Source organism: Corvus brachyrhynchos, unplaced genomic scaffold (assembly GCF_000691975.1).
Source record: "Corvus brachyrhynchos isolate BGI_N302 unplaced genomic scaffold, ASM69197v1 scaffold142, whole genome shotgun sequence".
Classification (NCBI taxonomy): domain Eukaryota; kingdom Metazoa; phylum Chordata; class Aves; order Passeriformes; family Corvidae; genus Corvus; species Corvus brachyrhynchos.
This window is the reverse complement of record NW_008237226.1, coordinates 6,131,991-6,158,915: the sequence shown is the minus strand read 5'-3', so window position 1 is coordinate 6,158,915 and position 26,925 is coordinate 6,131,991. Positions and strand designations below refer to the sequence as shown.

Here is a 26,925-nt window from a genome sequence, read left to right as displayed (position 1 = left end):
AAAGGGAAAGACAAGTCAATCAACCTTTCTTGGCTGACACTAAAATGAAGCTTTGGTCAGCAGAGCCAACAGAAGCTCTCAATGCCAGACCTACACTCAACCTTCTAGACCTACTCAACACAATCCATCTCATGAATTATTGCAGCTCCCTCATTTTTATACTGAGCATTTCCTTGAATTGCTTTGCCAAATTCTGCACAAAGATGTCAGGAAATGGGCAATCGTTTGGCATCTGCTCTGCCCTTACTCAACTATTCTATTCTATTATTTTCTAGGCCCCCCAAATTTAGCACTGTTTCCACAGTAAAAGGAATACAGCAATATAGACAAAGTACATGGAGGAACTATTTTGGTATCAAACCAGTTCTACCAACGGCACTGTTTCATTCTCACAAGTCACCATGATGAACAGAAACTGAAAGGAATTAATGTCTTCTCCCCAGTCAGTTCGTACAAGCTAAACTTGCCACTGTAAACATTCAGGGTGGCAACTGCTTTGTTCGCCACTTGGGAATTCTTAAATACTTACATTTTACTAAAAATAAATTTGAAGGCACTGTCTATAGGAAATATTAACCACCTTATCTCACTGTGTCAAATATACAAAATTGTTTCACATTCTAAAAACCACTTAATCATACTGAGACTTTGCAATTCTTAGTGAAAGCTACCTTGTTCAACAGGGAGGAAGGAGAAAAAAGACGAGCCTGCACATGGAGTAGAAACACAGATGACTACTTTTTTTGGAGACTAACAGTGTTTTTTGCAACTTACAAAGTGTTCTAACTTCACGTGAGTTTGCTGATAATTAGACATTTTTCATGCTAGCATTGGAGTAAGTCTTCCAGCTTCCTCCAACCTGAATTCACTGAGGGACACAGTACTAAATTAATTGTGGAAAAATGCATCTGTATATTTAAAGGCATTATGTCAGTGTTTTCTCCAACAGTGCCCATGGACTAAAGGATCTACTTTCTTTAGATGACACTTGGCTTTAAAGTTAGATGGCTCTGAAGCTATCAAGCAATACCACTGCAGACTTGACTTCTTTCTTCTACTGTGTTCCCACTTCATCCATCTATTCTCAATCACCTTCACTACAATTCCAAGTGGGAACTTTTGTTCTTGGGAACAATGCAGTGGCATCCTGCTCACAGTTAATGGAATTTTTAAAGAACATGCTTCTTGGTTTGTTTTTGGTTTTTCTTTTTTATGTTTCTCTTGTATACTTGCCTTTCCTCCTGTTTAGAGGACTCCATTTGAGCTATCAAACCATTCTGGCATCTAGCTAGCATAAATATTTACAAAAGCAAGCAACTTTTTTTTTTTTTTTTTTAATGGAAAGCTATGTCCATGAAACATCATTGGTTTATCATACTCTTAGGTCAGCTTCTGGCATATGGTTGCTCTCAGACAGGTTCACTATAGTTGTTTCTACTCAAATGAGTAAGCTCACTAGTGACAGTCTTTGAACTCACCTAATAAGATGATTTTAGGGACAGCAAAGTTCCCATCCTTATTTCAGCAGAGAGTCACCCTGATCAATCTACATTCCAGCGTATTTATTTCAGTGCCTACCCTCTTGTTCCATTGTTTTCAATGTCTTGCACACATTCTCATCTACTTTGAATTTCAGGATTGTAGCAAGTTTCATAACAGGAAGGCACACCCCTTAACATCCAGCTTTTATATGGCTAGGTGGCTTGTCATCTTCCCCTGGCACAGGCACAAATGATGGAAAACTTACTTGCCATGTACAACACTGAGAATCAAGTCCCTGGGAACAATCAGTGCTAATGTTTTCCACAAAGTCAGTCCTAATGTTTTCCACAAAAGTAACCTTTTTGCAGCTTTCCTGAAAGTTACTTTCTTAGTAACATAGAGGCAATTACAGTGTTAACCACTCTTTATAAAACCAAGTAGTACAAAACTTTATTTTTTTTAAAAAATGGCTTTTGCAGTTGGATGGCCTGTGTGTTTCCCTTTGTTATTCATTAATAATTTTTGTGATCATTGGCCTGTGTCAATTAAGCTTCAACCAAGTCCCTAAAAGAGAGCTGCTAAACCAGATCAGCTCAACCAAGGGTTAGAGGGCTGTGAGCAGCCTCTGGAGTCAGCTGCTACCCAGCAGGGCCAGAGCCAAGTGCTGCATTAGGTTTGTCTGAGGGTGGCACCATCCTGTGTGTTGGCTACCTGGATTTGGACTAGCAGGCCAGCTAGTCCTGGAAATGCCATTCCTTGCCAAACCATGAAAGGAGAGATTTGTGGGAGAAGGGATGGGACTGAAGGAGGGTAAGGGAGCAGGGCTAAGGCAATAAAGCCATAGAAGAGCAGTCTCTATGGGGTTTGCTCATAATGGAACGAGTACTTTTGGAAGGTGCTTTTTCTTTCAGAGACCTTGTGTGTGGGGTGTTATTGCAGCCTACACTTATCTGACTAATAAAATGTATGATTTTCATAGCTAGTTAGAAGAGAGCAAGTCACACTAGTTTAGCAGATGATGATACACACAGAAAGCATAACCATCCTCTTTAAAATTTCCACTTTTCACCTAAAAAATAATATTAAGTTAGAACTACAGTAAAATAATTTTTATCTGATTAGCTTCCACTAGAAGGACAAAAATGAGGACTGAAATCTTTAATTTTTCCTACTAATGCAGAAATGTACTGCTTAGTTCCCAAAATAACTTTTTAAGGTTTAGCACAAAAATATATTACATTCTTGCATTCATCACTATTATCTGCAATTATTAAATTCTTTACCTCCCTAAAACAAAAGAACAAAACATGCCCAGAATGTTTTCACAAGGTGGGCTCTATTTTATAGTTAAGTTTCTCAAATACAGACACCACTCTGTGTTTTAACACTGCATTTTTAAAATAAAAATATAACACTCCACTTTTGGTTACATCATGTGTTACAGTCAGTAAGGCATATGACAAAAATAAATGTGGAGAGGAAATGAAGGTATTTTCTAGAACTATTTATAGTAATCCAGTCATGCTGAACTGATTGTATTTCCTCCTATATTGAAAATGCACAGACAGCTGCATACAAAATACATGTCATCAACTTTCAGCTTTCATCCAATGCAAAAAATAACAGGTAAACATACTCCTAAGTAGACTATCATTCCTTTCAGTTTACACACAGAAACAAAGCTTTACTGTGGTCAAATCTTGAAACCAAGAATTTGAAGAGATAATCATATGTCTCTGTGAAATACATTCGCATAAAAGAACTCCTAAAGATTAGGCTTGCTTTCTTAAGAACTAAATTTTCACATTGGTACATTTGTTTTCTTGAAAACACTAGACACAAGTAAATTGTGGTCGACATGAAGTTGTTTTTAATTTTTTTAATTAAAAGAAGCTGTAAAACATAATTATAACCTGAAGTTTCCCCCACGTGTCTGGAAACTGGCCAAAAGCTATTGGTTTCCATGAGATGTAACTGTTATGAACAACAGAAGATGAATTTTGAACAGGGATAGCTAATACTTTCTATCATGTCTTGGTAAGATATGCTTTTTCTATCTGTCTACCTCTTCATTTTAAAATTTGTTAGCATTGGGGCCAAAAGGGCACTCTAATTTACGTGGGCAAAGGAACCTACTAGACCAGCCACCTGAAATCAGTTAGCTCAAAGGTAAATCAAAGACGTATTTGGTGCCTCTACCATTTCCTCTCATGTTCTAAGCCATTAACAGCAGACTTAGTTGCAATGGTTCCATCATACACAATGTTTAACATCCTGGAATTGCCCTTTGTCAAGAGGGCATGATCATGGAAGATGCTAACACACCTGACTCTATCCTGGTATTTTCTCATTGAAGAAGAATAGCAGGATACAAGAGTTAAATGGTGCTATGAGACCAAACCAGTTATTCAGTCTTTTTTCAGCCTTTTCCTGTTATTTGACTGCTTGAGAATCCTCCCCTTAGAAGATATCACAGGAAAAAGTCAAGAACTGTGGAGCTCCACTTCACTTATAAACTCCACATTTATCTTTGAATCTTTTCCACTTTAATACTACGCTGAATTTACCTCTGCTGCACACACTTATTTTAATTGAAGCTATTCTTTCAGTTCACTATTCAGAAAGCAATTAATTGGCAATAGAAAAGAATATACATATGGATTGCTAGAAATACTTTGTTCAGAAGCAGGTGGTGTACATGCAATAAAGTTTTAGTAGTGTTCTGTAAGGATCAATTCCACTGTCTAGTGTGTATGCTAAGCACGGGGGAAAAAGTCAACATGACCCTCCCATGCTAAAATATGGATGGAACTTAGAAGGGAAAAAATGGTAACCAGACATTCAGTTTACAATAAAGTAAAATATAACAAAACCTCCCCCATCTGCAGTGCTGCTCCTTCATACTGTATTTATTTGATCTATCTACATCTAAAACATCCAAACACTTCCACCCTGACTGTAGCATGAATTATGCTCACTAGCAAGAGAACCTCAGGTTTACCAACAAAAATAGCTGTACATAAATCCACCGTGAAAAAGTAGGAAGGCCACAGATACAACCCCAAGTAAACTCATCCTAAAGGTTTGATGGGAATCTACAAACTGTTCCTGAGCTGCTTCACCACATCTCTGAAAGACTCCACCATGGTAATCTTCAGGGTGTATAGTAATGTGTACAAATAAGATGTTTCCATTTAAGAACTAAAATAACTTTTTACTAGCATATGGGGAGTGTAAGAATATAGAAGACTCTTCCTTGGGATACCTCTTCGTCCATCAAGTGTACAATCTGAAATTCTTCTGTCATTTCATAATAAATATGTCAGAAGCAAGGAATATCTAAAGGTAGACAGGATTTTAACAAATGGCCAACGTAAATACACTTCAAGGTATTTCTGCTTCTGCTTGACTAGCATTTCAGCATGTTTCTAAAGCAAGTGAGGTCACATTACTTATCTGTTTACCTGTATGTTATACTTCATAACTAGGTTTCATACCCATAATTCAATTTATAATTCAGAATACGAGTTCTAGTTGGAAGCTGTTGTTTTGGAGGGAAGAAAGAAGGACAAGGACCCTGTAACATTTTGTTCTGACCTTCAGATGATTTCTGGAGGTGGTTTATATAGCATTTATCCATTTAGTTATCTTAAATAATACACTTAAAATCTGACCTCAGAAACTGCCAGCTTTTTTCAACACTGGTTCTGTTCTTTTGGGTGGTTTCACAGTAATGAAAAGCCTACCAGACATAAAGTAAAAGTAAAAGCAAAAGTCAAAGAATATCCCCACAGTACACCAGGTATCACCATCTGCTTGCAGCATGTCGGCGTAGCACATGGTTCATTCCTCTCAAAAGGGCAGAATAGACTGGACTCCTGAAACACTACATCAATCAGCTGGTCCTTAACACTGCAGGTATCACATCAGAGCACTTATGCCACTTAAAGTCACACAGACAGACAACAAAATTAAGTGTTGGTCACTCTCCAGTTGGCAAAGGTAACAGAGAGTCACATGAGGAAAGTCATCAGTAGTAGAATGGAAATAGCAGGAGTAGACTGGAAATAGAAGGTTTAAAACAAGAGCCTCTTACAGAGTTTGTTCATTTGTACCCCATGTTAAGCCGGATCTCTAGAGTCAAGATCAGAAGTGCCTAGACATGTTCTCACCAGAAATGTCTTAACTTCATAATTCATTCCCTGCACAAGAAGTTCATTGACTTTAGCTACAGAATGTAAGCAAACAGATGGCTTATGCTACCAGGAATGTGCTGAAGACTTAAATATAAACCCGGAGAATTCAGAAGTTTCACTGGACCCAAGAGAAAGGGTAGAAAAAACAGAGAAAGGAAGTAGTAGATAAGACCACTTACAGTTATCACACCTTCTGAAATAAGAACACAAAAGAATAACACAGACATCCTTCAATTCACATCTGAGTCATCAAATAGAAAACATTTCTTGCTCTAGAGTATCTGTTACGAAGGTCAGTATGCAAGATGTGCAGCTGAAAGATACCTGCTGATGTTAAGCAGGTATGAGCCTGTACTTCCAGTAAAAGATATAATGAGAAATTGAGGGGGAGGGGAGTCTTTGAAAAAGAAAAAAAACAAAAGCTTTGCCTTTTTGTTTTAAAACAGAAGACTGCAAAAAACCCCAAATACAGCAAGACAAATTAGCTCAGGAGTGTAAGGATAAAGACAAGACAAACACTATTGGACTATGGCCCTGAACAAATCTAAACCAACTTCCACAGCAGCACTGAGTGCTACAGGTTTTAAAGAAGCAATATGCAGGTAAATAAAATTTTAAGAACATTTAATCTGAAGTCCTCAATGACTTCTTATAATCAAACTTGAAATTAGAATGTGCTGGACAGCTTTCACTGTACTATAAAGTTTTACTTTTTTACTATAAAGTTTTACTTTACCTAGTTGATCAAGGGAAGCCAGTCAATGCAATCCTTTTGGATTTCAGAAAAGCTTTCAATACTCTCTCTTACAGGATCCTTCCGGAAAAAATGTCCAGCATTAAGCTGGATAAACACATCATACAATGTGTGAGAAGCGGCTCAGGGGTCAGGCACAAAGGGTTACAGTGAAGGGGGTGACATCAGACTGGTGACCTGTCACTAGTGGGGTTCTGCAGGGCTCCATCCTCAGCCCTGTGATCTTCAGCATCTATATTAAAGACCTGGACACAAGACTTGAAAGGATACTAAGCAAGTTCACAGACAGTACAAAACTGGGAGGAGCTGTTGACCCCACGAAGGCAGAGAGGCCCTGCAGAGAGACCTCAACAAATTACAGAACAGGGCAATCACAAACAGTATGAAATTCAACAAGGGAAAGTGCCAGATTCTGCACCTGGGATGGGGCAACCCTGGATGTACAGACAGACTGGGGAATGAGAGGCTGGAGAGCAGTGCCATGGAAAGGGACCTGGGGGTCTTGGTTGACAGAAAGTCGAACATGAGTCAGCAGCGTCCTGGCAGCCAGGAGGGCCAATGGTGTCCTGGGGGCATCAGGCATAACATTGCCAGCCGGGCAAGGGAGGGGATTGTCCTGCTCTGCTCTGCACTCACCTCGAGTACTGGGGGCAGTTTTGGGTGCCACAATATAAGAAAGACATTAAACTGTTAGAGAGTGTCCAAAGGAGGGCAACAAAGATTGTAAGGAGCCTTGCAGGGAAGCCGTATGAGCAGTGGCCAAGGTCACTTGGTCTGTTCAGCCTGGAGGAGACCGAGAAGAGACCTCATTGAAGTTACAACTTCCTCATGAGGGGAAAAGAAGGGGCAGATTCTGACCTCTTCTCTGTGGTGACCAGTGACAGAACCTGAGGGAATGGCCTGAAGTTGTGTCGGGGTGGTTTAGGTTGGATATTAGACAAAAGTTCTTCACCCAGAGGGTGTTTGGGCACTGGAACAGGCCCCCCACAGAAGTGGTCACAGCACCAAGGCTTACAGAGTTCAAGAAGTGTTTGAACCATGCTCCCAAGCACACAGTGTGACTGTGCAGGACCAGGAGTTGAACTTGATCTTTGTGGCTCCCTTGCAACTCAGCATATCCTGTGATACTATTATTTTACACAGAACAAGATCCCATTTTTTTTACCAACCAGCACTGTCAGCCCCCTGGGAGGGCCAGGAGCCCATGCCCACTGGATCACAACGCCGGCAGAAGGAATATGCGCAAACAAAATGCACCCTCTTCCACCAAACAGCTGTGCCTGCAACACACTGTCCAGCAACAAAGTAGGGCTTTTTAAAATCAAATTTTGACAGCTAATGAATGCATTCAGGGCTGTGACAAGCTGAATATCACTTAAAAGTATGATGCTCAATTATTAGCTTCCTTCTTTGTTTTCAACGTTTCTTAATGTTCCTGAAAAGGTACTTCAGTGCAATAGCAAAGACTTGCAAGTATAAAATTTGACTGCTGCTTATGCTACTTTAAATGAAAAGCATATTATAACAAAGTACGACTCGTTTTCTTCACACAGTATGCATATTTTGCTATCAACAAGATTAGAATGGCTAGGAGGCCTACAAAGGCATACTTGAAACAATAATCTAAGAAAGCAGCTGTCTTAGAAGCCACAAAATGCATTAGGAATCTAAATTCATTAGCTGTCACTTCTGCACCAGTGTCCTGCATCTGATCAGGAAGCAGCTTAACTCATGTCTCCCCTCACATCTCCCACTGCACGTTTCAGGCATAATGGGCACATTCCCCTTGCTTTAATTTCCCGGGAAAAGTGGAGCAGATCCTGCTTTTACTGTCACCCTCTAAGCCAGCCCACTCAAGAAACAATGGATCTGAGATCTGGTCCCTGTAGTCTGATGATATTCAGACTCCTGGCTCCCACAGGGAGCTCTCTCAGTCAGCTACACTTTAATTTCCTTGGGAACCTTTCTCCCCTTCCTTTTGAAGCTGGACCTGGTTCACCCAACAAGGAAAGGTTGCCCAGGACAGAGGTAAAACAAATCAGAACAAGTCTGAGCCTGATGCCTAGAAGTTGGCAACATATTCTGTCTCTTTGTGCTGTTTTGTTTTTTAAAAGCTTTAGTCATTTCATTTTAAGAAATAAAAAACCACCACACACATGGGCTAGGGAGCAGAGATCAGTATTCCCATTTTCTTACTCACGGGCCACTGAAGTTCAATGACTCATGCAGTATCAGAGAAGCTCCTATGTCTTGCATTTTTGAAGTAGAATCACTGTGCAGCCAGTATAAACACTGGCAGTCCTCTCACTGGACTTTTAGACTTTGATGCTGGAAGATGTGCATCTGACAGCACTAAGCCTATGCAGAACTGGAGTTGAGGTCTCCTACTTCTCAGATGAATGGTTGAATAAGCACAAATACACACCAAACATATTTCAAGAGGAACATGCTGTAACTTCAGCTTTTGGTTTTGAATCAAGTGGACAGAGGTGCTTGAGGTATGATGCTTTGATTCAGACACTTCAGCTCCAGAGCATACCTAGAATCCAAGCTTATTGATGGTCTCTGTTTTTTCCAGTAGGTCATTTTGGGCAAATATGCTCTAAACAGATTTTGTAAACTAAATTTCAGAGATGCTTAATTCTACTTCTTGGTTCACTCTTTCTTATTTTTTAAAAACACAATAGATGAGTTGAAAACTACTACTTGTTCTTTACTGGGCCTCACCTTTGGGGTGTTCAGTGGTAAGTAGAAGTAAATTTTTGTAAGAGCTGGTACATCCAACTGAAGTTTATATTCAACTGGAGTCAGTATTTAGATCTAATGAAAGCTCTTTGTGCATCTTTTTATAAGAGCATTGACATAACTTGTGGGTTAGTAAAAGAAAACAGTTTTAACCAAAAAATATCCTCTCCACAAGTCTGCCTCCTAATGAAGGGTGCACTGGTATGTGTATTTAATATCCATCTTTTAAAGATAATATTGACTGCTTTCTGCTACAATAGCTTTTCTAATGTTTTTGCAAATCAAATCTTCCATAGTCCCGCCCTTCTGCAAGACCTAGGGATGAAATAATTCAGAAGAAATCATGTAGGCAAGTTCCCACTGAAAAATAAAATGGCAAAGAAATAGCCATTAAGTTCCACTCCATCCCTCTCAAAAAAACCCTGAAGTTTCATACCAACCTAAATAAGGAAAAAAATGAATCTCATGGGTTTTAAATTGTTTCTCTCCCTTATTCACCTAGGAGTAGAAAAACTATGAGCTTAAATTCTGAACAATTGCAGTATACTGCTGGTCCAGACAGATCTCAGCAAAAGAAGATTTAGAATGACACAGTCTAACAGCAAGAATCTTTTTTTGGTTTGCTTTGTTTTGTTTCAGGAAAGGTCTGTGACTTTGGATCATTTTAAGGAAGCTTGCCCAATTTAACTGAAAAAAATTGTGTACTGCACATGGCAGTTACAGGCTCAAACCCCTCATCTTTAATCTGGGGGTAATTGAAAGAGAAAAACAAACAAAAACCACAAAAAACCCCACAAGGAACCAAACCACCAAAACAAATGAGCCTCACCACTCACAACTCAATACTTCCACTTGTGAGAGATCTCCCTAGAGTCTGTACTTGTATTCTTACAGACAAAATACCAAATCCATATCCACCTAATCCATATTCCTCTAACTTCACCTAGACACCCTGACAAAAACAAGAAGGAAATGAAGAGACTGTACACATCTGCTGAATGAATTTGAAGTCCCACATTTATTTCAATTGCTGGGAAGAGGAAAGAGAGAGAAACACACTGTACCAATATTCTGAGTTGAACCAACTTAAGCTTTTGAATGATTTTCTGTCCATTATAATTTTTGCCCTATACACAGCTTTTGTAGCAAATAACCATGCGTAAATTGAGGAAACAATATACAGAATTAAGACTGGGATTATATCCTGTAATGTAGATGGGTAACTACTACCAGCAAGGTGTGTGCTAACAGATAAACGAACTGCACAAATGAAGCAGCCCACTACTCTAGGGGGTATTTGTAGTCTTCTTTATTTTTTACTGTCATGTAGGATATCCCCATGACAATGGAAATAGCACTAATTTACTAAAATTAATGGAAATTTCCTAAAAGATATAAAAAGCACAAAGTTAAATGATCATGTCAGAAAATAAAGATTACTGCATAATTTTCCCGGCTAGCCATGGTCAATGCTGTAAGCAAATGCTTCTTTTTGACTGAAGGGAGTAAATTTCATTGTTGTCCACACAACCCTCATTTGTGGAGAAAAGCACTATGTAAAAGCTGAAGATCATTCAGCTCTGTGAGCAGAGATCAGAAAGCATGTTATATCTTTGGCAACCTTCAAAGACGTGTTGTGGCAAAACCAGACGAAATAGCACTGAAATGCAGAACAACTGAATGGATAAATCCCCTATATCCTTTAATTTATTTGGCCTGACTGAAAGGTACTCAACTAGTATACCAAGAAGGAGCAGCTAAAGAAAAAACATCTTTATGCACAAAGTGACAAGCCATCTTTCATTTTATAAGTAAAAGCCTTATACTTATGGTACTATTTCACATTGAGGCCTATGACATGACTGATTTGAAGCACTTGTAAAACACAGAACACAACCTTCTTGAGTTTCTTTATAATATCTAATTAAAAATAAATAAGACACTGTATCTTTGGAAAAGTAATTTTTCTTCTTCCACTGGAAACAAAAGTACAAAAACATTTATTTGCCAGAGATAGGGAGGGGTGTGTGTAAAATCAGTTCAACAAAACATTTCCTCCCGAGAAAATTAACACTGATTAACATCTGTAGAAGTCTGAATGACTCCAACCAGACAGGCAGTGATTGCATGAGCTAACAACTAGGGCTCTCTTTGCAAGGAATGATCATCTAACTGTGCTGCAAATTGCTGAAAGAGGGACTTCAACCTGAATTTATCACTTGCCAGAACAGCAACTCGTGCTCCTGCAACACATTTTTCACCTCCTGTTTTTCAGTTAGCTCTAGCTGTAAGTCCACTGTATATAGGTAAATCAGACTTGGCCTAAAAATATGTTCTCATATCCTGAACTATTTTCTTTGCATCATAAAGCAAATAAACTTTTAATTCTAAAAGTGATTTAATGACCAGCGTATTCTGGGAAACAAAGTTTACAACCAGCATTTGAAAATCCATGCTTTTATACTATCTTTTACAGTTTTTACTCTTTATTTACTCTGTTTTTACTCCGTATTGCTGCTCAATAAGCAATAGGTATTTTCCTTTCTTATATTTCAACTTCAAATTGCTTTAAGAATGCTATATAGGCCAATAGACAATGGCACTGCTACTAGAGAGTGAACTTCTATGTATAGGAGCAAAATTGTCAGAACCCAGGTGCCAAAAGTGATCACCCTACTATAAGAAAGGTTAAAGAATACAATCTCAACTATGTAAACACCTCCTTGTAGACCAGTCATGTCCAAAAAATGTCTTCATCTTTTCTGAGAAAAAATTTCTAGCAAAAAAAGGATTTTTTTTACTTAAGCATGTTCTACTTCCATCAGTATTTGCAAAATTTAAAATCAGTAGGACCAAACCTCTGAGGAGCCCTTTGGAGACCTGGATTGTAGAAAGTGACTATTATACATCAAGTCTGAAGGCAGTTAATATGAAAAACAGGAGTGCAACTCCAACCAATATTTTCTTAGAGGGCTGGCAGCAAACTGCCAGATGCATGTGTGACCTCAAAACAACCTTTTGCCAGATGCCTCTTTAACCTCTTACAATTACATCAACTTCTAAAAAGACTGCTACATTTTACCATTTTCTTCCTTTGGTTATGCAAATTAAGAAGATGTGCTTAATAGACAGATTGACAGTGTTTGGTTCTGTGCATTTTTGTCTCTTAAAGCCCCAAAATAAAGCTGTCTGATACAGCAGCACATAATTCTTTCTAGCCAGCATTAAAACAAGTTAAACAAGAAGTCTTCATCTTCTTTCTTTTTTCCTCCCTTAAGTCCATGGTCAAAACCAGGTAACTTTTTGAGATAGTTGTGAGTTAAGGGGCCAAGATAATATTCAGCCAAAGCAAACAGTGAATCCCTTTAAATACTATTTACCATTTTAAAATAAATAACCTTTTCTTTCATAAAAAGTATGCTGTACATCTTATGTTGCAATCAACAAAAGCCAACACAACCATTCATGATATTCAGATTCAAAAATGGCCTGTATGCTAATATTTTGAGAAGGGCATTTTCTTCAAATTTAAAAATAATCAAATTCATAGCATGAAAACATCATGAATATGTTCCACAGGCTCAAGGCCTAGAAAAAAAAAGGAAGAGAAATTATGTGGAATGAAAAGTAAGTAGGTCATGTATACTAAAATGTTAAATATACTAACATCTGATTTGTAGCTGAGAGAACTGTTTTTAAAATCCAAAGGTGTATAAGTAAATGAAGAAATGCACAGTCATTTGTCAACAAAAACATATTTTGATGAGGCATTAAAAAGAAAGATTCCTTTTGCTGTATAGAATCCAAGAGGAAAAAAAATGCATTTCCTTTAAGAAATATAACTCCTTATACAGCAAAACAATGAATTTCAGTTGTTCTGTAACCCAGATCCTTTAATCTGCATAAGAGATGCTGACTGAGTTCACTCAACCAAATCACTACTGGCTTTCAGAATACAATCAACACATGCTTTTCAACAGTATTAATATAGCATGAAGCTTGTGCTCCTAATTATTCATGTTTTTGCATTCTGTTTTTTCCCCCTGCTGTAAAATATGCAAATTTACTTCTTTGTGTTATTTAGGTCCCACATGGGCCTCAACAGATCTGTTTGGAACGAATTACAAGCCAACATCTAGATACATGCTGTCAACATTTCAAGCTTCATTGTTTTTATTAGGTTGGAATGTCATTATAGATTTGATATTAGGCTTTAAAAAGCTTTTTATAAATCTCTTGAAAACCTACAGTCTAATCAAATGGTGCACTGATAATTACTACTACTGCACTTTTGTGTGTGAAAGGGGGAGAGCAAAGCCCTCCGAGCCCTGAATCCGAGGGAAATCCCCATCTAGCGGCACCACTGAAAACGGCAGGTTGTTTTTGTGCAAAATTAGTCCCAAAGAGAATTAGTTTGACTGCATCACTGAATGAAGCGGAGACATTACCTCCTTATGCAACTAAGGATCGGTAACAGGAGAGGACTGTTTCTTCTGAATTCCTCTTCCTCCCTTTTCAATCAACTCTGGCTGCAAAATTCAATGCCCAGATGAGCTACTGTGGTTTTTAAGTATAAAAACCATAAAGAAGCATTTCAGGAAATGGGTCACTTTAAATACTGTAACTTCTTAGTGCGCATCAGAAGTGTTCACTTACAGTGGCACAGGCTAATACGTATAAAATATTCTTTAGATAAAAAATATTAAAATATATCCCCAAATCTCAGATTATTATGAAGTTAGTATTAAATATTTTAACCTCGAAACCCATAAAAAACCAGTAGGTTGGTTATTCGAAAACTACAAGGTTGGAAATAACTACACAAGCACTTCCTGTTATATTAAAAAAATAGGTAATGTAACCCCATTGATGCAGAAAATGAAAGGACGTTACGACACCGCTTTTTTTCCAACTGGCACAATGCCTTGTACATTTCTTTAATGTAATAGTATATTTTGAAACAGTACAGCAGCCCAAGCTTCCTTACTAGCACCACTAAAAGCTCCTTAAATATTAATGAAAAAGCAATGTAGAGACTTTCAGGGACTTACTACACATTACTACGAACTCCTAGAAAACAAACAGCAGCAATAACACTAAGATTCTACAAATCTCTTGATGCGTTTAATCTTTGAGCTGTGTATGCAGAGGGAAGAAAGCAGAAAAGTATTTGATTTGCAGTAATGAACTAGTATGGGGGTAGTCCTTTGTTTCAGGAGTATCAGTATATTAAATTTCCCTTTCATAACAGATTCACTCCAGAAAATTTATACATACATACATTTCTCTCAGAGGCAAACATTTAAGGAGTTCTTAAAAATATATGTAGAGATCTGTACTACTAAGATCAAAATGAAAACAGTAAGGATCCTAGTGTAAGGCCTTTTTACATGTTGGGCAACAGTGGGGGTGTTCCTTAATTCAAATAAGCACTTTATCCAAAGTACCCCAAAAACTATCTGCATGAAGAGTAAATTCGTGGCAAAACAGAAACTGCAATTTGGGAACAAGTTTATGTAAAATTGTTCCTTGGAAAAACAGTCCAGATTTCCAGAACTAAAGGCTGACTTGGGTTGATTATTTTACTTTTTTGTATCTTCACTACAGAAGATTTCCCATTTGTTAAGGATGTTCTTCCGCAGTATAACTGCAGTTAACAAAGGGAGATATTCATCTGGATGTAAATCATACTTTTCACAGTTTCACTGATGAGTGAGGATACGCCTGCCTACAGATGAGGATGGTCCTGTAGGAAGGAATTATAATACTGATTTAACTCAACAGTATAGATACTGAATACATCAGAGGAAGGTTAAAGTACCTCATTTAAAATAAAGCCAAAGTTCAAATGCATTGCTGAGATTAAACTTTTTAAAAGAGTAAGTCATACCTGACCACCAAAATTTTAAGATAATAATGTCTGTTATCATCCACTATAATTTATCAAACTCCTTGCATATTCTTTTTGCAGCCCATTATGTTCCTCACTTTGCCACAGCAGGTTGCAATGATGAATTCAACAATGTCCTACTTCTCACAAGAAGTTCCCAAATTTTCTACCTTTCAACTGATATTAGTACCAGTTCTCGTCTACATTTTTAATAAGGAAGAAATAATTGCCTTATACTGTATTTCATCTCACAGGATGAAAAACAGTAGTTCCCGCCTCCTTTCCTGTGACGTTTTAGATGCTGGTGCAAGCCCGAACACATTTGCTCTGTAGAGTTTCTTCTCTTCAGACATCATCATTGAAACAGAAGGGTTAACTGAACAAATCCAAGACTCACTTAAATACCACAGATCCTTCTATTTATTTGGAAGAGATTTCAAAACATTTCTTATGTCTAGGACTATTTTCTATTGAGAAGAAACTTAATAGGCAAAAATCATGCTTGCTCCAATAGTGTGAAATATTAACAAATAAGTGTTAATCCAAAATTTACTCCTAAATTCTAGATGGCCTTCCTAAATGGATCTAGGAAAGCACAGTAGAAAGAATGGAGGTTCGCAGTGCAGAAGTGTACATTCATTACAAAATTCCTGCCAAACTTTCTTATCATGGCCATAGGCTCCCTGTGTCTGTGACAGTCACTCTACTCTGATGAGAATCGTGTCCCTGTTCAGTTTTCCTTAGGTACTTACTCATTGAAAAACTCTATAACAAAATTGCTGAATCTCAGAAAACAACCTTTGGGTGACACTTTAGTGCTCCCTATAAGTACCAATACTCCCTACCACTTGTTAAGAGGTCAGCTCCTGAGGCTGAGAGCAGAATACTGAAATGACAGACATTGGCCAGTATTGAAAACCCATGTTAATTTACATCCAAAAAATTGAAAGAGAAATCTGTGCTAAGTTCAGGGAAGAAACAGAAGTTAAATATGTTTAAAAATCAGATTTGTCAGCACCTGCAACTCAGCTGCTTCTCCAAACCATTTACTCCATTCCAATATACAGCATAAAAAGATCCCTGAGAGAAAACCAAACAAAACCCAACAACTCTTAAATCCATGGAACAGACTGGCCTTTAAAACACAAGTCAAAAGTAAACAAAGCCTTGAACTCAGGCATGGTCAAAGCATCAGATCAAGAGTTCCTCAGAGAACTGTGCTGCCTCCAGACACAGTGAGAGACAACACAACCATCCTGGCTGTCCTGCCCCAAGCGCACCACCGGACTCAGCAGCCCCTTCCCAGTGCCAGCGCTTTGGCTCTCTGTGCCCATGGCCAGCACAGATGGCACAGCCTGAGCACATCCATCAGGGGCCAGGCAAAGAGCTGCGGGAGACACCTCATTTCTTGGTCCTTGCCAAAAGCACCCTGCAGGGATGCCTGGGAACCCAGGTGATCACAACCCTCTGACCCGACTTCCTGGCCTGGCCTCAGATGTGCCTAATCCCTGCAGACCTGTCTGGCAGTCACGGTCTCGGCTGCCCCCGGTCACTGTCCCCAGACATGCTGTGGTGTCCTTGCTCAGGTAGCACGGGACTGCACTGCTCCTCAGCGAGGTCTCTGCCCAAGGCCCTGCACTCCTGGCACCCTTGCTCAGCTGCAGGCTCAGCTGGTGGAGCCACCAGCATTTGCTGCTCCCTCACACTGGCTTACTGCAATTTGGTCTGGGAAAGGAAACAAGACTTTGCACTGGCTCTTAAACTAAACCTGAAAACAAAATTAACTTCCCTTAGTCCTTTTGAAAGAGGACATATAGAACAATATTCTAATTGATTTTAGTTATTTATAGGATTTTTTTAATGAGGAGGGTGATGAGACACCGGAATAGGCTGCCCAGAAAAGTCATGTTTGAAGTCAGGCTGCACAGAGCTTTGAACGACAAGATCTATTGAAAGATGTTCACGCCCATAGAGGCAGGTTGAACTAAAGGATCTTCAAAGGTGCCTTCCAACCCAAACCATTCTATGATTCTATGATCTTTCAGCTGCTTCAAGCAAAAACACTCACCACCCACCCCAGTGGAACCATCAGCACCATGAGGGTGTTTGCAGAGTTTCTGATTGTCTTGCCAAACACATACGGAAAAGCAGCATTGCTGTCTCAGATTTTCAATGCCTGATCTTAGACTGAGATTAGGACTACAAGACACTTGGATGTTTGAGATTGATGGAAGATTTTTAGCTGTGTGCCAAACCACATTAAACCTGTATTTTTCTCTATGGCTAGCAACAGTAGGAATGAATAGTAGGTTGGAATTTATTTTATATAAGCCACGAAACATGAGAAATTCCTTAAGTACTACTGCTCTCTGAGATTCCCAAGCTTAGTGAAAATTACTTGTTTTCTTAATTCTGGCTTTCAAAATGTGATGTGGCTTTCAGCATTTGTGATGATCAGGAAAACCTCTGAAATGTTTTTCCATATTTCTGCATTTCATTCACTCATCAAAACCAACTGCATGTGTTATGCCTATTTCATAAGCCTCTTCTCCCTTTTCAGAGTAATAGTTCTGCTTGTTATAGAACAAGCACCATTTTTACAGCTTCAGGAAGAGATGAAATGACCAGTATCCGGAAAATAAGTGAACTGGTAGTTAGACATAAAAATGCTTTAGTCTCTGGTAGGAAATTATATTTTGTATTTATTTTGTAGAGAGGGAATTACAGATTATTTTTTCTTGACTCCTACACATGCAATATTTGCCCCAAAAGCTAAAATAGAGAATTTCTTTCAGCTACCAGGCTGCAAAGTTGGTTTTGTTGATTCTGCCGTTTTTATGAGTCACCTTTCTAGTCAGACATTGAATTCCCAAATGCATTGATACTTTACAAGGAAAGGTAGTTTTCAAATATAGCAATTTATAACAGAACTTGGAGAATTTATGAAAAAAAAAGAAAAAAAAAATTATCCTCAGGATTTGAAAGGGCAATAGCTGTGATGGAGCTTTCTCAGAAAAGTGTTCCATTTTCTTCTCTCTTTTTCAAATACCAGCTGATACAGAAAGATTCCTCCCATGTCCACAGGATATTGGTGAACTAGGCTTTTTGTTCTTACATGCTATGAATGAAAAACTGGGTTTAAGAACCAACTTAAAACACAAGAAATTAAATTCCCACTCCCTCCGAGAGTGTTCACTGCCTACAATAGTGCTCACACTAATGGTCCTAGAAATCTACTACTGAGATGTGTTAAAGATATTTACTATTGGATTTCCAGAATATTTTACACCAGTTTAGAAAAGCTTCAGAACATTCCATCTGAGTAACGAAATAGTTACTAACAGAGTGGATAAGTGATGTGGTTTGGGTTTTTTTTTTTTCCACTGACACTATCCCTAGACAAGAACACCCCTTCCAGATAAATATCTATTTAAGTCCTGACCCATAATTCTGCAACTACATTCGTCTTGCAAGACAGTGATATGCTCCACTGATAAGGCTGATGGCAGCTCTTCTGCCTAGTACAGTCCATTTCATTGCAGACTGCTAAATTAACTTCCGTCTGAGCAAAAAAATAATAATAAATTTAAAAAAAGACTCAAACAAAATTGATTGTTCTTAAGATGATATTTAACAGATTAATTTTATGTGAATTTATGTGAACAAAGTTTAAATAGTCACTGACAGCATTTCAGGAAAAAGGAATGAAGCTAAATTGAATGCAGAATCAGGACCAGCAACTGTGGGACATAGCAACATTTGGGTGCAGAATTCTGCCTGTTACAGAAACTGAAATGCTAAATGGTCTCCAGACTTTTGGGGGACGATGATGTGTCTCCTTTGACCCTTCCACAATGCAAATGATGGAGTGACTTGATGTAGCCATCAGAACTGGTGCAGGTGAACAAAATCTAGTGGAAGCCAGACATTAAGCATGACAACGCAGTCACAGATGTGAAACAGATTTGTTTTACTGGAGAACTTTTGCCAAAAATCTAACTTCTCCTCAGAAAGGGCTCCAATAGTCTCTCATACTGTTAGACTTCAATAATCTAGAGGCTTTTGTGACTTGAAAATGCTCAAGAAGAAGTAACGCTTAAACAGAGAAACACTGTAAGATTCCTGATAAGAACGAGTCGGTAAAACAGAACAGCAGAAGCTGAATATCGATGATGACAGATTCACAAGGAGGAAAACAAATGGTCAAAAGAGAAAAAAGAAAAGGATCAGTTTCAGCATAACAGCGATACTTTTTTTTCTCTTCCGCACACTTAAGCCAACCTGCAAAACTTTGAAAGAGCTTGATCAAAGCTCAAAATTTAGCCAATTCACAGGAGTGTATACTTCAGATTAGTTTTTGAATAACAAGAAGACACTGAAAACCCTAAACTGCTTAATTTTTATCGAACTAAGAGTAAAATTCTGAGACAGCATTTATATTCACCATGACCAGAAATGTATAGGCACTTCCTGGCTTCTACTATAAAAAGTCTAGGGGTAAAATGAAAAGGAAGGAGCCTGAATAAAAGCCAATCCTTTAACAACTGCAGAAAGATAGTCACTTCCCACAACTCTAATCATAAAGCTAGAAGCCTAAACTTTGACCTTTCTTGTTTTGTAAGGATGTAATTTCTTCCCACTCAGAGCATGAAAGGGAAACAAAAAACTACATTTTCAGTGCTCCTGAATATGAGTTCGGACCTATGTAAATAAAACTTCAGCTATTTACTCCAAATGAGCAGACTAGAAAAATTAACTTCATCAGGAAAAGTAAGAATACTGAACAATTCTTATAATGGCTTTTCTTAACATTTCATTTAGTCTAAGCATCTCAAAGAAACTTCAAGATCAAAATTTCAAAGATGAAAGAATCACTTTATACAGAAGCACCACCTACCCACAATAACAAATCCATCTGCTTCTCTCTCTGGCACTGTAACCTTCTTTGAATCTTGGCTTTTTCGGAAGAAGCTGAACATAGTCTCCTTGGGTTCTTTCTGTCTTCTAAGGTGTTATCTGAAATGAAGACAAAACATGTTAAATAAATAGATGGTAACAGAACTTACAATAAATTCACATAACAGACCATAGGTATGTAGTAAGGCCACATACCCAATACTACAGCTAATCTTTATCACCCAATTTGAAATAACAGGCATTTTTGTGTCAGACAGATTACCTTGTTGATGTAGCAATTTACTTCAAAAGGCAAGAGGAAAGTGAAGTACAAAAGGGTTTTTCTACAAAGTTATGGATGGAATGGAATCATTAAAAAAAAAACCCAAACCTTCAACTTCTCTAAATGAAAATTAAAGAAGAAAACTCCTTTCAGCATTTATCCAGCATGTTTCCATATTTTTCTGCTACTCTGTATTGTTATTAGACAAACTTTCTCTTCAGAGATAGCGGTAACTATTTTCAGTTTCCCAGTTTGCAATCTTAAAGACAGCCTAACAGTTGAGTACATTTAATTAACAGTTACCACTGATTTCCTTAAAAGAAACAGCAGTAAAATCATTTGTAGCAAATTTTTTGCCACGGTAATTCATTAAAGGAATCTTCCAAGGCAGCTAAGAACTCCATTGCTAGAACAAAACAAGGAAACAACTGGGATAAAAACATGGACTGCAAAAGAAAATGCTCAGTATCCCCTCTTTCTCAGGACTGGAAGATTACATAGAAGCAATTCTGAGTAGCTTAAATAGGACAAAATCATACTAAAAGCCCATGAAGAGACCCATGAGGGTCCCTTGAAGGCTGAACTTGGACCCCTGGACAACACCATCCTATGGAGCAGCCTGTGGTTTGGCTGAAACACATTACGTGCTGGACACAAAGAAGGTTTAAATAATGGCATGTGAAGATCTTCTCTATTAAAATACTCATATAAAATTGGGAAAAGTGGAATAATGTTATTTCAACTTTGAAACAGTTTGAGGAGCAGAATCCTGATCTATTTTGCAGACAGCAGCATGTTAAGGAGAAGGGACTGACAAACCAATAGCAACATCTAATATATACCTCCAACAGAGGAAAGGACTCCAGAGTGAAGAATTAAAGAGCTATACAGTGTCAAGTTTCAGTAACATTATTTCACACTAAATTTAACAAAGAAGAATCTTTAGAATGCAGATTGAAAAAAAAAAAAAGAAGAAAGATAAAAATCCTGGATTAACTGTTTGCTGGAATTCTTCACTCCCCACCCAAATATTCATAAGCAAGACTTTTTTTTGCCCTGGCCAGGGATCTGTGGCAACTCAGTACTGACTATTCATATAAACTGCCTAAAATTCTGCTGTCACAAGCGATCACACACTCCAGAAAGTCCTGTATGAAGTGTAAGCACTGGCTTTCATGTATAAATAGATCATGGCAAAAGCAGCAACTATTCAAACTGTGGCCTGATACCTGAGACTTGAAGACTGAATACCCCACAGCCTGGCCAGCTACTGCTTGCTTATGCTGCCACAGTGCAACTTCTAGCCACCAAATAAACTACATTAATGTACATGAGAACAGAACAAACCATTCTGTGATCCAATCCCAGGAATACAGTAATTTTTTAAAAAATGTTATTTAACTGCACTTTATTCCTTTTTGCTTGTTTTCCTACCTTAGCAAGAGAAATACTGGTATTTCCAGTTCCATGGAGCTTACACAGTAGAAACTCCTAATTATCTCATTTATTCCTTACCTTCCCCCACACCCAGGCTCAACACATGGCGCCAGCAGCATATTCCTTTTTCAGCCCTCAGGGAATAAGTCTTCTCCTGCTACCAATTAGGGTTGTCAGTCCCATAGCTCAAGTGGTAAAAACCTGTGCTGTAATGCTCAAGAGTCAGGTTTCTGCTCCAATGATGTATGAAGGAGAGGCAGTTGTGGAACAGTTTAAAATGCAATTTTACCTTCATCCTAAGTGTGCAACAACAAGAAGCAAAATCAACTTGATGTGCAAAATCTTACAGATAGCTTTGGTAAAGGCTCAGATTCCAGACAGTCACTTGAGGTGCCAGAGCTGCAGTTGCTCCAATCACACTTTTTTCTCTTTTGAGATCTGCGTTATTGTACAGTTTTCAGCTCTATCACATAATGTCCCCCTTCTCTTCTTGCACAAAGAAAAGCATCTTAATCAGTACATACATGGCACAAAAGACTTGTATAGGGAACCATGCACTTCTAGTCTTTAAAATCCTGCATACTTAACATACCTAAACTTCACTGCTTAAAAGACAATAGGCATTTAAATTCAGAGTAAATTAGCAATCAGGACAATTTGATCTAGCCAAATTAATGTTACAAGCACTTTCACATACTAGATTTTTTTACTTTCATTGACAGTATCCCAATTTTTTCTAAAACCCACAGAATTCATCTTATCTACATACATAAGTGTTGATCTTTATTTTGGAATTTTCAGTTTCTGAAGCAGCTTAATTCCACTGCCAGCAGCATTTCTCTAACAGAAAACAAAACAAAAAACCAAAACCAAACCAAATCAAAATCAAAACCCACATATAGGTTTGCTTGAAGCAGAAAACCAAACAAAATTAACAAAAGTACATCCTAAGCTCAGGCCTCAAGTCCTTATGCTGTCAAAATCACCAGTCCAGCACTAAGAAAATAGTACATGCTGTATTTTGCGACTGTGAATGTGGGGAGGCGGTACAAAAAACCACATATTAAAAGGACCAACATGTTTAGTGAAGCTGTTTCCTTCTCTAAGAACCTCTTAGAAACAAAAGTTGTGCTTGTAGATCTCGGCTCTTTGAAAGGCATGTGGAAGAAAGAGTTCACCAACCACTACTTTCAGCATTTTGGTAGCTTTGTTGAATACCTTATTAAGCATAAACTAAAAAAAAAAGAATTACTAAAAAACAGAGAGGGGGCACAGAAACAAAAATGAGAGTTACATACAGTACAGCATAGGTAAGGGAAAGACTGTACACAGGCAATGCAGGGGCATTTGTGATATTTGCTCTTTTAAGAATCTTATCAACTGTGCTACTTCAAAAGTAACCATAAATCTCCCCAGCAACGGGAAATGCAACCACTAAATTTCTTGAATCACATGTTAAAAACAGAACAAAGCCCCTATCCAACAAAGAAACACAGAGCTGAATGGAAACACTCGTGCTCTTGAAGATAAGGACACAGTTTAAGCACTTGCAGAATCAGGCTGCAGTTTTACTACTTGTAGATAAGACGAGGTTTCAGGTAACGAAAGCTCAGAACAACCAGCTTCATACAAGCTTCATTTCAGAGTAAAAATTAAATCTGAAGTTTGGGGACCTGGACGCATGGTCACACAGATTTGAGAAAAAAAGCACTTAGTTGGGGTTTTTTTTTAACGCTGTCAGCACAAAATCCCAGAAAATGCACCCACCATTCAGAGACAGTACCACATTCCTGCAGTCATTGCTCCTATACAGCACAGCACTTTTCCCTTCCAGATGGGATTAATTTTATTTCCATAGGAGACCTGAAATTGAATTCACTGCCTAAAGATAAAAATCTCCCTTGGTAGGAATATGCAATTCCCTTCCTTCTCATGTTTCTCTCTCACAAAAAAAAAAAAAGTGAACACAATCACTGATAGTTAAGAATAATGCTTTTGGCACGGCTTCAGTCATTAGCAAATAATAAGCTCTGAGCTACAGCAATTCTGTGAGGCTGCAAAAAATATTTTGTCTTTCTGTGAGGCTCTGAGAACATACGTGGCACTGGACAAAGATGAGTTACAGAGCTGCACAAAGGGGTTAATTTATTCCTCCTGCATTTTGTCAGTCTCCTTTGACAAGAACTATGGGCGACCTTTGAGCCAAACCAATATGTTAAATCCAATAAAATTTTTCTATGCAACAAGGATCTTGGTATATTTACCATTACTTTTCAGCCTTTCCTGAATGTTAGCAATACTGGAGGAGAATCATAATTTAATATTAAAAACACCAAGATGCAGACTAGGATAAAGAGACAATGCCCAGTAATACAGCAAAGCAGAACTGCAAGTGGCACTGCCAATAATTACATAAATGATGAAACAGGGACAGAAGAAGACACAAAACTGACCTTAAAGAAAGAACCAGAATATTTCATATCTAGCAGTTTAAGATACATAATCTATGGAAGAAAAAACTAGAGAGCATCGGAGCAATTCTCACTTCCATATTACCATCTGCTGTGATTCACCAATAAAGCAGCAATCAGAAAAAGAGCAAGATGTTTACAGCCCTGTACAATCCTTCTTATCATGAAAACAACCAATTTAAGAGTCAAGAATATGCATGTTGAAAATATTTCTCTGTGACACCAAAAGAACAGCTTAAAAGCTTTTGGACTAGTCTAAGTTACTATGTGAAGAAGAAGAAAAAAAAAGGACATATAATTTCTTTTCTCTGGCATTAACATTAGTCATGTTTTTTTAGTTCATATTTCTTGAAAACAGAAGAATGGAAAGTATCACAAGAAACCCAAATTTTAAAGAAATGGATACATGTATAATGAAACATTAACAAAGATTTTTTTCTGTATTACATAACATGTTAGTATTTATTTTTAATGTTTTTATAAAATTTAAGGAAAGGAGAAATACAAGAACTATACAACCCAAATTACCATAGTACAAAAACACTTGAAGAGGCTGAATCATAAAACACCAGCCACAACCAAGTCAGACAATAAAAGCACAGGTGACAAAAACAAAGCCAGGAGTGGAATAACAGCACTTAAACTGATGTAAACATTCAAAACCCTGAAGACAGAAAACGCGAAAAGAGAAAGCTAGCTGTTAATGAGACACAATAGTCAATAGGCTGAAGCCTACTGTTTTCCCTTCGAACAATTTTCTTTTGAATGAAAACCTTCAACAGCTGCTAAGTGTGACACAGACACGCGTTTGTAAGAACTTGTACAACATGTTTTTCTAGCCGCTGACCCTTCAAACCCCTCAGCCCTAGAAGGGCCACTGTGCAGCAGCCTGCTGCACCTTGCTTCAACAGCTACATTGATGAGATCTCTCCTTTCAAATCTCTGAAGATATGCTATGGAGATGAGGATATTCTCTTGCAAATGAAATACTGAAAAGGTGACTGTCACGGTGACACTGAGGGATGACAACCAGCTAAATGTCATGTAACATTTAACTCCAGAGCACTCCTATGTCACATACTGGTTCTGCACAGCTTCTGGCAGTAGCTTTTTCCTTTGAAAGCTGACACAGGCTGCTGCCATAGAACAACACTACCCCAGCCAACTAACAAAAACCACTTTGTACTGCTTAGCAATCTGAACTGGCCCGTGGCTAGTCAGAAGAGACAGCCAGCACATGGACAGTTCTGTGACTGCCCTTTTAAGCCAGAGCAGAGTCAGATTTTCCCAAATATTTCCTGAAACACCAGTCCTGGAAAAGAAAAGGAAATCACAGAACCACAGAATGGCTACAGTTAGAAAGGACCTTCAGAAGCCACCTTGTCCAACCCCCTACTTAAGCAGAACCATCTTAGACCTGGTCGTTCAAGACCATATCCAGATGGCTTTTGACTATCTCCAAGGATGGAGACCCCCACAACCCCTCTGGGCAACCTGTACCAGTGCTTGATCACTCTCATGGTGACAAAAGTGTTCCCTGATGTTCCCTGAGGAACCTCCTGTGTTTTCAGTTTGCACCTTTTTCCTCTGTTCCTTTCACTGAGGGCAAGACTGAATAGAGCCTGACCATCCTGCTTACACCCTTTCTTTAGGTATTTATATTAATAAGAGCCCTCTGAGCCTTCTCTTCTCTAGGCTAAACAGTTGCAGCTCTCCCAGTCTTTCCTCATATATAGGATGGTCCAGTCCCTTAATTGTTGTTGTGACCCTTCTTTGGCCTCTCTCCAGTGTGTCCACAAGTGCCCTCGTACCCAGAACTCCAGGTGCCCCACCAGTGCACAGCAGAGGGGAAGTAGCAGCTCCCTCGACCTGCTGGCAACACTATGTCAAATGCAGACTGTGATATGTGAGTCGCCTTTGCCACAAGAGCAGTTGGGAGGAACCTCTCCATGCCAGGGACCGATTGGGAAAACATATGGAAAAAGGCACAATGCATGGCAAGTGCTATATCCAGATGCTATCTCTGTCTTACATACATCAGTTGTTCTAAACCTGGGGATTGAGCACAGCTCAATTTCAACGATGAAATAAAAGGAAATTAATAGAATAGAATAGCTGAGTTGCAAAGAATCTGCAATGATCGTCTGGTCCAACTGCCTGACCTCTTCAGGGAGGATCTTAGAAGCTAAAGCATATTATTAAGGGCATTGTCCAAATGCCTCTTAAAAGCTGACAGGCTTGGGCCATCGACCACCTCTCTAGAAAGCCTGTTCCAGTGTTTAACCACCCTCTCAGTAAATGCTTCCTAATGTTCAGTCTAAACCTCTTCTGGTGCAGCTTTGAATCATTCCCACATACCCTGGAATACCAGGCAGAAGAGATCAGCATCCCGTCTCCACTTTCCCTCCTCAGGAAGGAGTAGAGTGATGCGGACAACCCTCAGCCTCCTTCTCTCCAAACCAGACAAACCCGAAGTCCTTAGCTGTTTCTCACAGGACATTCCCTTCACCACTGCTTCAGCTTTGGATGTAGCTGCAGAGCCCACAACTACACAATATTCCAGGTGAGGCCACACCAGCGCTGACTACAGCGGGATAATCACCCCTGTTTGCACTGTGCTTGATGCACGCCAGGACGCCTTTTGCCCTCTTGGCTGCCAGGGCACGCTGCCAAATTACACCTGAGGGGACCCACTATCTGAAGGGAGAGGGAAAACGCCGGGGAGGGGAAATATGGGGCGATTTAAAGGACAGGACAGGGCTGGAAGCTGA

The 26,925-nt window shown here is 38.7% G+C and overlaps 2 protein-coding genes across 2 annotated transcripts in view; one reads left to right on the top strand and one right to left on the bottom strand.

Moving 5' to 3' along the window:
* UMAD1 (UBAP1-MVB12-associated (UMA) domain containing 1) overlaps positions 1–20,111 on the bottom strand; it is a 72,468-nt gene extending 52,357 nt beyond the window's left edge. Inside the window, exon 1 of the mRNA XM_017729323.1 lies at positions 19,965–20,111. Coding sequence (XP_017584812.1) covers positions 19,965–20,046 — 82 coding nt within the window. The 5' untranslated portion in view covers positions 20,047–20,111. The remainder of the gene's footprint in view (positions 1–19,964) is intronic.
* Positions 20,112–21,786: 1,675 nt separating this feature from the next.
* The window catches only part of RPA3 (replication protein A3), a 9,050-nt gene continuing 3,911 nt past the window's right edge, over positions 21,787–26,925 (top strand). Inside the window, exon 1 of the mRNA XM_008630003.2 lies at positions 21,787–22,041. Coding sequence (XP_008628225.1) covers positions 21,787–22,041 — 255 coding nt within the window. The remainder of the gene's footprint in view (positions 22,042–26,925) is intronic.